General features: G+C 32.7%; 1 protein-coding gene across 1 annotated transcript in view; it reads left to right on the forward strand.

The window, feature by feature from the left end:
• The window catches only part of LOC134686854 (uncharacterized), a 30,062-nt gene extending 17,119 nt beyond the window's left edge, over window positions 1-12,943 (forward strand). Inside the window, exons 8-13 of the mRNA XM_063546668.1 lie at window positions 32-153; window positions 1,319-1,542; window positions 2,071-2,181; window positions 6,699-6,755; window positions 10,951-11,063; window positions 12,775-12,943. Coding sequence (XP_063402738.1) covers window positions 32-153; window positions 1,319-1,542; window positions 2,071-2,181; window positions 6,699-6,755; window positions 10,951-11,063; window positions 12,775-12,927 — 780 coding nt within the window. The 3' untranslated portion in view covers window positions 12,928-12,943. The remainder of the gene's footprint in view (window positions 1-31; window positions 154-1,318; window positions 1,543-2,070; window positions 2,182-6,698; window positions 6,756-10,950; window positions 11,064-12,774) is intronic.

Consider the following 12,943-nt stretch of genomic DNA (forward strand, 5'->3'; position numbering starts at 1 on the left):
TTAGATAATAGTAGAAATTATTTATTTTCAGATTGTTGATATTGTGAGGAAAAGTTTGAAGAAAGGAACAAAATTGGCAGTGTTTGACCACATTCCAAGTAATACACCATTTATATTGCCTATCAAAGAACTTGTGGATATCTGTCGAGAAAAGTGAGAAATTGATTTGAAAATTGTGAGCTTCAAAAATTTATACACACCCTATTAAAAATACTATTCCTTTGTAAAAGTACATATCAAATTTAGTTTTTGGCTGAAGAACTTCAAAAATATTTTAAAAATTTTAAATTTGAAAATGAAAAAGCATGTCATTTTGGTAGGAGCCAGCTAGCTATCATAATATAAAAATAAGAAGATGTGATATGATTTCCAATGAGACAGCAATCTTTTAAAGTTCTTATTTATGTACAAAAGAAAATAATGAAATACAAATATCTAGACAGCAACAAATGACAACTTTTGAATAACAATTACATACAGAATGCATTATCCTGGTGTACATTATTTATTTAGCAAGACATATATGTTCATATTCATTTTAAAAGCAAAATTATATCCAAGATAAAAGAAATTGACAGTCAATGTATTAGATAAAGAGTATAATCGCTATTTTGTGCATTTTTCTTTTGATCTTTTTTTGTGATAATTTTCATATCATGCTTCTCGCTTGATATGAAATAATTATCACTAGAAACTAAGGAGGCCACGTGGCGTTGCTAACGAAATTGACATGAAATTGACAACGTCGTCATAGGTAAAATAGCGATAAATAGATTATCATTGGTCATCTCAACTCCATTGCTTTTCTCACTTTCCCTGTACCAGCTCAAGCGAGAAAATCAATCTCGTTGAGATGCTCAACGATAATCTATAATTCTATAAATTTCATTATTCAATTTCAGCATTAATTGATAAATATGATGTAAATCTTTTTAACTTGACTTGCTGATTGAGCACTTGTACAAATGAGAGTACTTGGAACAAAAATCTGTTCTAACATCCTTAATAAATATATAAGCAAAATATATTTTCTTTCATATTAGAATATTATTTAATGTTTGTGTTATTTTATATTTTGTCAGTGTGAATTAGTATTTTTGTATTAACTTTTGTATCATAGTTCTTAATATTTGTACTTGAATAGCTCTATGCTACTCATTCTACTGTCACATGGATGGAATTGAATCCTTTTGATTGTGAAACTAATGTATGATACACACATGACTGCACAGAAACTGCACAGCTGACTGTTAAGTCATGTACAGTATTATCAAATGAACTCAACAACAACACAATGTAATTCATCCTCTATTTTCAGAAATATACCTGTGTTGATAGATGGAGCCCATGGTCTAGGGGCTTTAGACCTGGACCTGAAGATGTTGGATCCAGACTACTACATCAGTAATGCACATAAATGGTTCTGTGCGCCAAAAGGATGTGCATTTATGTATGTGAAGAAAGATCTGCAGTCTAAGACACGCCCACTTATAATATCACATGGTTTTGGTTCTGGGTTCAATTCAGAATTTATTTGGGCAGGTACAGTTGAGTATTGATTTATCAATTGAGTGGTTCAAATATATTTGATGTGGTGTGATGCCAATGAGATAACTCTCCACCAGAGACCAAATAACATAGGTCAGCAACTATAGATAGCTGTATAATATTCAACAATGAGAAAAACCGATACTGCATATAGCAAGCTATAAAAGGACTGGAACTGACAAATGTTTAATAATTCAAAAGAATAAACTAAAGTGCTGATTTATGTAAAAAATAAAAATACAAAAACAAACACTGTAAATTCAGAAATTATTGGGTGCATTTATTATTGTGATTTTGTCAATTTAGACTAAAATTCTATTTTAATTTTTGCAATATTGAGAAAAATCCTGTTTAATTTATTTTAAAAATTTCAAAATGCAAGTTTAAATTATTGCGTCATTTTTCGTAATAATAAAACATTGCCATTATTTCAGAATTTACAGTATGATGAATAGCAATAAAAGTGTGTTTTTTAAACTAATGATTTTTAATTGACATCTTGGTATTTTCTCATTTTTACAGGACTACATGATTACAGTCCTTTCCTTGCTCTTCATACTGTTATAGACTTTTGGGATTCGGTTGGACCATCAAAGATTCGACAATATATGTATGGCTTATGTAAGAAAGCATGTAAGTTTTATATATAACTGTACAGTTTAACAGCTTTTTCTATACTTTCATATAAGTTCATTGTGGTGAGGCTTTTTATGCTCTACCTAGGGGCATTATATATGTTTTTTAGTCTGTGCAATGGTTCGTTTGTTGGTTCGATCGTTCGTCCGTCTATCCAGCTTCAGGTTAAAGTGTTTTGTCAAGTTAGTTTTTGATGAAGTTGAAGTCAAATCAACTTGAAACTTAGTACACTACTGGAAGTGTTTTATGACCTTGACTGGCTTTTCAGCTTTCGCACGTTCCCTATGATATGATCTTTCTAATTTTACTGACAATTTGAGTTTTGACCCCAATTTCACAGTCGACTGAACATAGAAAATGATAGTGCGAGAGGGACATCCGTGTACTATGGACACATTCTGGTTTTATATAGAAATCCCTGATCAAAACTTTCTCTTACAATGAGCTACCAAGTGTTTTTTTTTTTTTTAGCCCTTTTTTTGTGTAAAAAATGGTCACATTTGCTTGTAATTACATAAACTATCGAGTTCTACTGTAAGGTGTGATTTGTTAGGCAAGATTTTAATTCACTAACATTACGTTTGATGTCCCCTCGTGTAGGCCTTATTATACCCCACACAACAAGTTGAGGAGGGTATAATGTTTTTGACCTGTCCGTCAGTCTGTCAGTCCGTCAGTCCTGTTTCTTGTCATCGCAACTCCTCTCAAACCACACAACAGAATTTCAGGAAACCATTTTAGATGATAAGGACATACTATGTAGTTGTGCATATCGACAGGAAATTAGGATTCAATTTTTTCTAGGAGTTACATCCCTTTGAACTTATTTACTTTAATTTACTACTGCAACAGTTTGTCATCTCAACTCCTCTGAAACCACACAACAAAATTTCATGAAACTTTGTAGATAATAAGGACATACTACGTAGATGTGCATATCGACATGAAATTACGATTCAATTTTTTTCCCAGGAGTTACGCCTCTTTGAAGTTATTTGCCCAATATACTACTGCAACCTTTTGTCATCGCAACTCCTCTCAAACCACACAACAGAATTTCATGAAACCTTTTCAGATAATAAAGACATACTACGTAGATGTGCATATCGACAGGAAATTAAGATTCAATTTTTTTTCCAGGAGTTACGCCCCTTTGAACTTATTTGCCCAATATACTACTGCAACCTTTTGTCATCGCAACTCCTCTCAAACCACACAACAGAATTTCATGAAACTTTGTAGATAATAAGGACATACAATGTAGATGTGCATATCAACAGGAAATTACGATTCAATTTTTTTTCTAGGAGTTATGCCCCTTTAAACTTATTTGCCTCAATATACTACTGCAACAGTTTGTCTTCGCAACTCCTCTGAAACCACACAACAGAATTTCATGAAACTTTGTAGATAATAAGGACATACTATGTAGATGTGCATATGGACAGGAAATAATGTTTCAATTTTTTTTTCTTATAATATTTTTTTTCTTACAGTTATTTTATTTCTCCAGTGACAATGAGGGGACGTGGGCTATGTGAGCGAGCTCACTAAGGTTCTTTAATTTTTAAGAGAGATTAGATTCAAGGACTAGAAAAGCATGTAAATCAAATTTTTTGTCTTGCCATTGAAATTCAAAATTTAGATATCCAGAAAAAAAACCCACATAATAGTTGTTTTTTGACTGTGCTCAGTTATTTGGGATGTAATTATCTAAATGAAAGACATATAAAGTACTGTGTTGCCAGAGTATTCATAAATTGTATTGCACAGAGCTGTGGTTTCATTATCTGAGCATGTAAACTATGGATAAACTGATGTATCAATCTAAGTGTAATATCACCATTGTTTTTTCCCTATTCGCCTTTGTTAAATTTGCACTTTTCAAAAAATGTGCAGAATTTATAAATTATCTTTGTTTCAAATAAAGAAATACTTGGCATGAGTACAGTTTTATCCTGTCCAGTACTATAGAAAAATTTCACAACATTTCATTGCATATAAGAAAAATAACCATATCGGGAAGTTTAGCAATCAAATTGAGGCTAAAGTAACCATGTTATCTCAAGTTTCCAAAATATTTTAAAGAAACACCAAATAAAAAGATAATGGTGCTTTTATCGTCTCTTTTTTTTCGACTGCTTACTGGATGTGAATACTTTGATTTGTAGGTATTACACCTCTAAATACTTGACATAGTATAACATTTTTAAAGTTGTCTCTCATACCTAATATTCATTGATATATGTTGGCTTTACACTGCTTTAAAAAAGGCTATATCACTGCAAATCATACTTACTTAATATAAAAAACAAGAGTGCACATGCTGAAATGTCTCGCCTTCTTTACTTATCATTGATATTATGTTGATAGTCCTAATTATAAAGCTTTACTACAACTATCACATAAACTTAACATGATCAAAGAAAATGAGGTCAAGGTCATATAACCAAACAAGAAATACATTTGCACCCTACAATCATTCAATACACTAAATATAGTTGACCTATTGTTTATAGTTTCTAAGAAACAGACTTAACCAAGAAAACTAAACATTGACCAATGAACCATGCCAGGCAGACATGTACAGCTGACAATTCTTTCATACAACAAATATAGTTGACCTATTGCTTATAGTATAAAAAAACCAGACCAAAACACAAAAACTTAACACTGAGCAATGAACCGTGAAAATGAGGTATAGGTCAAATAAATCCTGCAAGACTGACATGCACATCATAAAATATTTTCATACCAAAAATATAGTTGACCTATTGCATATAGTGTTAGAAAAAAAGACCAAATCTCAAAAACTGACCCTTTGACCACTGAATCATGAAAATGAGGTCAAGGTCAGATGACACCTGCCAGCTAGACATGTACACCTTACAATCATTCCATACACCAAATATAGTAAACCTATTGCATGCAGTATAAGAAAAACAAACCAAAACACAATGACTTAACTATAACCACTGAACCATGAAAATAAGGTCAAGGTCAGATGACACCTGCCAGTTGGACATGCACATCTTACAATCACACAACTAGTTAAAAGACCATATAAAATACAAAGTTGAAGGTTATACTATTGTTTCAGAAAAGGGAGAAGGTTTAGTACCATTAAAACATTTAATCCCGCTACAATTGTTTGCACCTGTCCCAAATTAGGAATCTGATGTTCAGTGGTTGTCGTCTGATCAAGTGTTTCTCGTTTCTCCTTTTTATATAGATTAGACTGTTGGTTTTCCTGTTTGAATGGTTTTACACTAGTAATTTTTTGGGACTCTTTATAGCTTGCTGTTCTGTGTGAGCCAAGGCTCCGTGTTGAAGGCCATACCTTGACCTTTAATGATCTACTGTTAGAAATTGTTACTTGGATGGAGAGTTGTCTCATTGGGACTCATACCACATCTTCCTATATATATTGAAGGGCATGGAAAACATAAATATGGTTGAATTGGTCATTACCCTATTGAATATAATTAATTAACATAAGTTTGTAAGTTTCAAAAGCTTGGAGACTTGAATGGTGTATTTCTACTCATTTGCAAGAAAATTACAAATAAAGACTTTTCAGCAAAAAAAATGCTGATAAGATCAGACAAAAACGGCACAGGCAAATATATCTTCATTTTGAACTTTAAATACCAACAGAAGAAAGTAAAAGCTCTGCCAAGGTAAACAAATGTGGGTTGTTCATTCATATTTCTTATTAACCGGATTTTTGTGACAAAAATGTCTGTTATTGATTTGGGGATGTAGGGCGGGCGGCAGCCAAATGTTGTCCATGCATTTACTCATGAACCATTCGACCAAAGCTTTTAAAATTTTAATATGTTGTTACTGACTACAAAATGGAGGTCAAGTTCAATAATGACAATTTTGACTTTTACTGTTTAGGAGTTATGGTTCTTGAAAGATTGAAAAATGGCATTTCCAGTTCTGTCCGTGCATTAACTCATGACCTGTTCAACCAAAGCTTTTAAAATTTTAAGATGTTGTTACTGATAACAAAATGGAAGTCAAGTTCAATAATGACCATTTTGACTTTTACCGTTCAGGAGTTATGGTTCTTGAAAGATTTAAAATTGGCGTTTCCAGTCGTGTCTGTGTATTTACTCATGAACCGTTCAACCAAAGCTTTTCAAATTTATATATGAGGTTACTGATAACAAAATTGAGGTAAAGTTCAATAATGGCGATTTTCACTTTTTCTGTTCAGGAGTTATGGTTCTTGAAAGATGGAAAAATTGTGTTTCCAGTCATGTTGTTGCATTTACTCGAACCATTCAACCAAAGCTTTTCAAATTTTAATATGTTGTTACTGATGACAAAATGGAGGTCAAATTTGGTATTGACGATTTTTACTTTCACCGTTCATCAGTTATGGTCCTTGTGATATTGAAAAATGCCAGGATACAAATAAATGTTAATAAATCTGGTTTGCTGTCGCTCTGACAGCCTCTTGTTTTGATATATATTATTAACCTATTAAATTATTTTATTTTTAGGCTATTTATTACTGAAGAAATGGGGTACAAGTTTAGCAGCCCCAGAAGAAATGTTTGGTAAGGAAAATAAGGGAAAACTGTGTGCCAATAGATAGCATTTATATACCCACCTATTTATGCAGGGGAGCATCATATGGTATTATTACTTTTTATTGACATGAAAATTTAAGGAGAAGGTTTGGGTAAAATTAATTATCTTGACGTTTGTATTATTATACCCTATGCAACAAGTTGCGGAGGGTATAATGTTTTTGACCCGTCTATCCGTCTGTCAGTTCGTCAGTCCGTCAGTCTGTCAGTCCGGTTTCTTGTCATCTCAACTCCTCTCAAACCACACAACAGAATTTCAGGAAACCTTTTTAGATAATAAGGACAAACTATGTAGTTGTGAATATCGACAGGAAATTACGATTCAATTTTTTTTCCAGGAGTTGCGCCCCTTTGAACTTATTTGCCCAATATACTACTGCAACCTTTTGTCATCGCAACTCCTCTCAAACCACACAACAGAATTTCATGAAACCTTTTCAGATAATAAGGACATACTATGTAGTTGTGCATATCGACAGGAAATTACGATTACATTTTTTTTCAAGGAGTTACGCCCCTTTGAACTAATTTACTTTCATGTACTACTGCAACAGTTTGTCATCTCAACTCCTCTGAAACCACACAACAAAATTTCATGAAACTTTGTAGATAATAAGGACATACTATGTAGATGGGCATATCAACAGGAAATTACGATTCAATTTTTTTTCCAAGAGCAACGCCCCTTTGAACTTATTTGCCCAATATACTACTGCAACCTTTTGTCATCGCAACTCCTCTCAAACCACACAACAGAATTTCATGAAACCTTTTCAGATAATAAGGACATACTATGTAGTTGTGCATATCGACAGGAAATTACGATTACATTTTTTTTCAAGGAGTTACGCCCCTTTGAACTAATTTACTTTCATGTACTACTGCAACAGTTTGTCATCTCAACTCCTCTGAAACCACACAACAAAATTTCATGAAACTTTGTAGATAATAAGGACATACTATGTAGATGGGCATATCAACAGGAAATTACGATTCAATTTTTTTTCCAAGAGCAACGCCCCTTTGAACTTATTTGCCCAATATACTACTGCAACCTTTTGTCATCGCAACTCCTCTCAAACCACACAACAGAATTTCATGAAACCTTTTCAGATAATAAAGACATACTACGTAGATGTGCATATCTACAGGAAATTACGATTCAATTTTTTTTCCAGGAGTTACGCCCCTTTGAACTTATTTGCCGAATATACTACTGCAACCTTTTGTCATCGCAACTCCTCTCAAACCACACAACAGAATTTCATGAAACCTTTTCAGATAATAAGGACATACTTCATAGATGTGCATATCTACAGGAAATTACGATTCAATTTTTTTTCCAGGAGTTACACCCCTTTGAAATTATTTGCCCAATATACTACTGCAACCTTTTGTCATCGCAACTACTCTCAAACCACACAACAGAATTTCATGAAACCTTTTCAGATAATAAGGACATACTACATAGATGTTCATATGGACAGGAAATTACGATTTAATTTTTTTTCTAGGAGTTACGCCCCTTTGAACTTATTTGCTCAATATACTATTGCAACCTTTTGTCATCGCAACTCCTCTCAAACCACACAACAGAATTTCAAGAAACTTTTTCAGATAATAAGGACATACTATGTAGTTGTGCATATCTACAGGAAATTACGATTCATTTTTTTTCTAGGAGTTAAGCCCCTTTCAACTTATTTGCTTCAATGTACTTCTGCAACAGTTTGTCATGGCAACTCCTCTGAAACCACACAACATAATTTCATGAAACTTTGTAGATAATAAGGACATACTATGTAAATGTGCATATTGACAGGAAATTATGAATCAATTTTTTTTTTCTTATACAATTTTTTTTTCTTACACATATTTCATTTCTGCAATAACAATATGGGGATGTGGGGTATGAAATTGTTGCATGTTTTTTTTTATTAATGCTAAAAATGTGACAGTATCAGGTTTGCAATAATAAAACTCACATTCTTAATTTCAGTTGTGATTTCCATTCAAAAAGGTTTTTCAGTCACTTTTATACCAGTTAGTTGTGTTCACAATAATAAATGCTCACCTTTATTTCTGAATAGACTCATTATAAATACCAGCATTGAAATTTTATATTTGCGCCAGAAGCTTTTCGTCTACAAAAGACTCATCAGTGATGCTCGAATGAAAAAAATGTTAAAAAGGACCAAAAAAAAGTACGAAGTTGAAGAGCATTGAGGACCAAAAATTCCTAAAAGTTTTGCCAAATACAGCTAAGGTAATCTATTCCTGAGGTAAAAAAGCCTAAGTATTTTGAAAAATTCAATGTTTTGTAAACAGTTAACTTATAATTATGACCACACAGAAGTGCTGATTACTGGACTTGTGATACCCTCAGGGAATAAAAATTCCACCAGCAGTGGCATCGACCCAGTGGTTGTAAATAAACTCATCATAGATGACAGGATTGAAATTTTATATTTGCGGCAGATGCGTGTTTGAAATTACAATACTAGTATACAAATAAGAATATATGGTATGATTGTCAAAGCTTTCCACCAAAAAATTACTTACCACTGTGCAACCTTCAAGAAGAAGCAGATTCAATACCTTATAGTAAATTATGAAAGACCTGGATCATAAAATGAATTAATTCAAAAAGAAAAAATCACGACCAGATTTAAGCTTTTAACATTAAATAAAAAAAAACCAGATACAGTCGAACCTTGTTGTGTCGAAACTCAGTTGTGTCGAAAACTCGGATGAGTCGGAAGTAATTTCTCAGTCTCGGTAAAATTTCCGTTTGTTCAATGCATAATTACCTCTGATGAGTCGGACTCAGTTGATTCGAATACTCGGTTAAATCGAGTAAATTTTATGGTCCCTTCGAAGTAAAATTAATGTAAATTGACCCTGATGTCTCGAGTTTCGAACATAAGAATTTTGGAAAGACCTAATGATAAAAATTTAAGTCGGATGTATTTCTTATGTCAACTAATCATTTTCAAAAGAGATTAAAGCTGAGTAAACATACTTGTTTGTATAACAGTTAAAATGACATGTTTATGGTGACCGCTAATTAACACCTTTGTTGATCGTTCAAGCGGAATGTTAGTGTGTTGAACATTTTTCACATGAGATAAAAACGAAACGAATTTAAATGACCCAAGCCGACATTAAATGAATCGTTAGATTTAAAACTCATTAATTACTATAGATAAAAGGATTAGGACAATTATAATAAATTCATGATAATTTAATGTGAAGCAGACGACCTCATCAGAGACCGTTCAGAACTATTTTCGTGCCGGGAGTGATTTCATAATTTATAGCGACTGACCTTTGTAAATATTTGTGTAGACTATTGATTTTATTTGTGCATGATTTGTATCTGTACTTTTGTTTTTAATTATTACGAAGGACCAAAAATGGAGATTGAATACACAATAAAAAAGTGTCATATAGAAAAAAAAGGCACACTGTTCATTGTATCTTGTTTACACAAATCTCATACAGTATTTTATGCATTCAAAATTGTTGACAACACACTCGACCTCGGATGAGTTGAACCTCGGATGAGTCTAATACTTTGGTCCAGTCCCTTCAACTTCAACACAACCAGGTTCGACTGTATTGCAGACTGCCAGCTAGAAACCAGAAACAACTTCCTCACAAAATCTCCTAGGAAAAATGTCTAGGGTAGGGTTTTAACATATTTGTGAGTGTACGATGTTGGTGTAAAAGCACTACATAAAATAACTATTAAAATAGTGAGTTGAAAAGGGTTTTACTCATAAGATTGGCCCAAACTACAGTTGTAACACAATGACAAAAACACAAAGTTTCCAATCTTAAGGGTTACAGAACACCTAAGTGAGTTAGCTTTTTCAAATTCAGCTGAACGTTTTAATCGCACACTGTAAGTAAAGAAAAATCAAGCTTTTCAATGATCAAAGTTAGTGTTTGTCAAAATGCTACATAGCCAATGAAATTATTTCTGTAAATGGTGTGGCTCAAATTTCTTAATGTTTTTGTTTACAGTTCAAAGTAAAGATTTTGTCAAAATTTTATGAAAATTGTACAAGAGATATCTATTTTAGTCATAGACTTGGGTCCCCTCTTTAAGAGTACTCAGAATAAGTTATTACAAGTTTATTTATGTTTTTTTTTTAAGGTTGTATGGCTTTAGTGGAAATACCACCAGATGTCTATAGAAATACTACTAAGATTGAATACAGTAATGCAGAGTCTCTACAAAACCAACTTTATCACCAGTTTAACATAGAGGTTTGTCAATTCAATACATGTTCAAATACACACTTCTTAAAACTATGCCATTAAGAACAAGCTTGATTTGAATTGAGAATGGAAATGGTGATGTGTTGAAGAGATATATCCTGACCAAAGAGCAGAAAACAATTTGTCTTCAACACAGCAAGAAAATCCCATACCAGGAGGTTGGCTTCGAATTCAGCTACGATTGTTTGAACTTTAGCATTGCTTATTGTCACTGGAAACCGGAATGTTTAAATGGTTTTTATATTGCGTTAGGATAATACTGACAAATGAACTTTTTTTAGAAATGAAAATATTATCCCAAGTGGGGAACTTCATCAGTGTTTGTCTTTTGTTCTGTATCAATATTTTCTTGTTAATTGGGGATTTTTTTTATTTATGACTTGGTACAGGCATTTTCTTATGTAGAAAATGGTGGATTAAACCTGGTTTTAAAGCTAGCTAAACCTCTCACTTGTCATGGTTTAAAATTAGCAGGGGCCCACTCGCCAATTGCCCCTAAAATTTGGTGTGGGTTTCTAAAATTTCTGCTTTTCTTGTATAGAACTCTATATATTGGGTACAAAATATAAGATGTGGGCAACTATGCCAAATTTTCAACTTCAATCCCTGCTTGTATGACAGTCTCATCAAATTCCATTATATTGACAACAAAACAAGCAGACATAATAGGTAAAATTAAAAAAAATATGTATACAGCATGTCAACATTGTGTTATAATCTTAATCACTTTAAAAACAAACAAATATGTAACAAAGAAGCACAAAATGGCATATAGACCAAGCATATTAGCAAAAAATGATGACAAGAATACTCAAATTAATATATACAATACACATGTCTCTTGTCATGGTCATCTCCATTATACATTACCTACTTTGCATGATGTCTCTATTAATAACTTGCTGCCATTTATACAAAAGCTGTTAGGTATTCATCACATTCGCACAAAACTTTATTCATTACCCCTTTCAAAACTTCATTCTCTGTTCAATTTATGTTTGGAAACCACTGTTACAAACCCTCATTTTAACCAATACAAACTTATAGCTATCATTTCGGATATTGCAAGTCACAGACTTTTCAAACCATTTCGCATTGGAAAAGATCTTTTCTTAAACTTTCCTTTGCCAACAAAGGTCTTGATGGCGTCACTTGGAAACTCAACATATACCCTCACAACACTTATCAAAGAGGAAATCCTGGATAATCATAGATCTGTTCTATGTTCGTTTGGAATTTCAACCAAAGATGAAGAACGGGATCTTCCATCACTGTATTGGATATCTAAACTACATAAGTGTCCTTACAAACAACGGTATATTGCTGGGTCTTCAAAGCGCTCCACGAAACCTCTTTCTAAATAATTAACATCTATTTTATCAGCAATCAAAGCTTTTGATGTGGTTTGTTGGTGTGGTTCATAAGTTTTTGTTTCTTGTTTTCTATGTAGATTAGACCTTTGGTTTTCTTGTTTGAATTGTTTTACACTAGTCATTTTGGTGTCCTTTATAGCATGCTGTTTAGTGTGAGTCAAAGCTCTGTGTAGAAGGCCATACTTTGACCTATAATTGTTAACTTTTTATACATTGTGACTTGGATTGACAGTTTTCTTATTGGCACTCAAACCACAACTTATTTATAAATACTAAATGATCTGTAAAAACAGTTATTTTTATGAAATTTTCTTTCTATTTTATAGGTACCGATAAAGTGTGTTGATGGTGTTTTGTATGTGAGGATTTCTTGTCATATCTATAACGATCTCACTGATTATGACAAACTTGGTGAAGCAGTGTTACGTATCAAAAATGGACAAAGTGATTCTAAAAAACAGAAGCTTATTTGTGAATAGTCTTTCTAATAAAGAT

The sequence above is a fragment of the Mytilus trossulus genome, chromosome 10 (genome assembly GCF_036588685.1).
Source record: "Mytilus trossulus isolate FHL-02 chromosome 10, PNRI_Mtr1.1.1.hap1, whole genome shotgun sequence".
Classification (NCBI taxonomy): Eukaryota; Metazoa; Mollusca; class Bivalvia; order Mytilida; family Mytilidae; genus Mytilus; species Mytilus trossulus.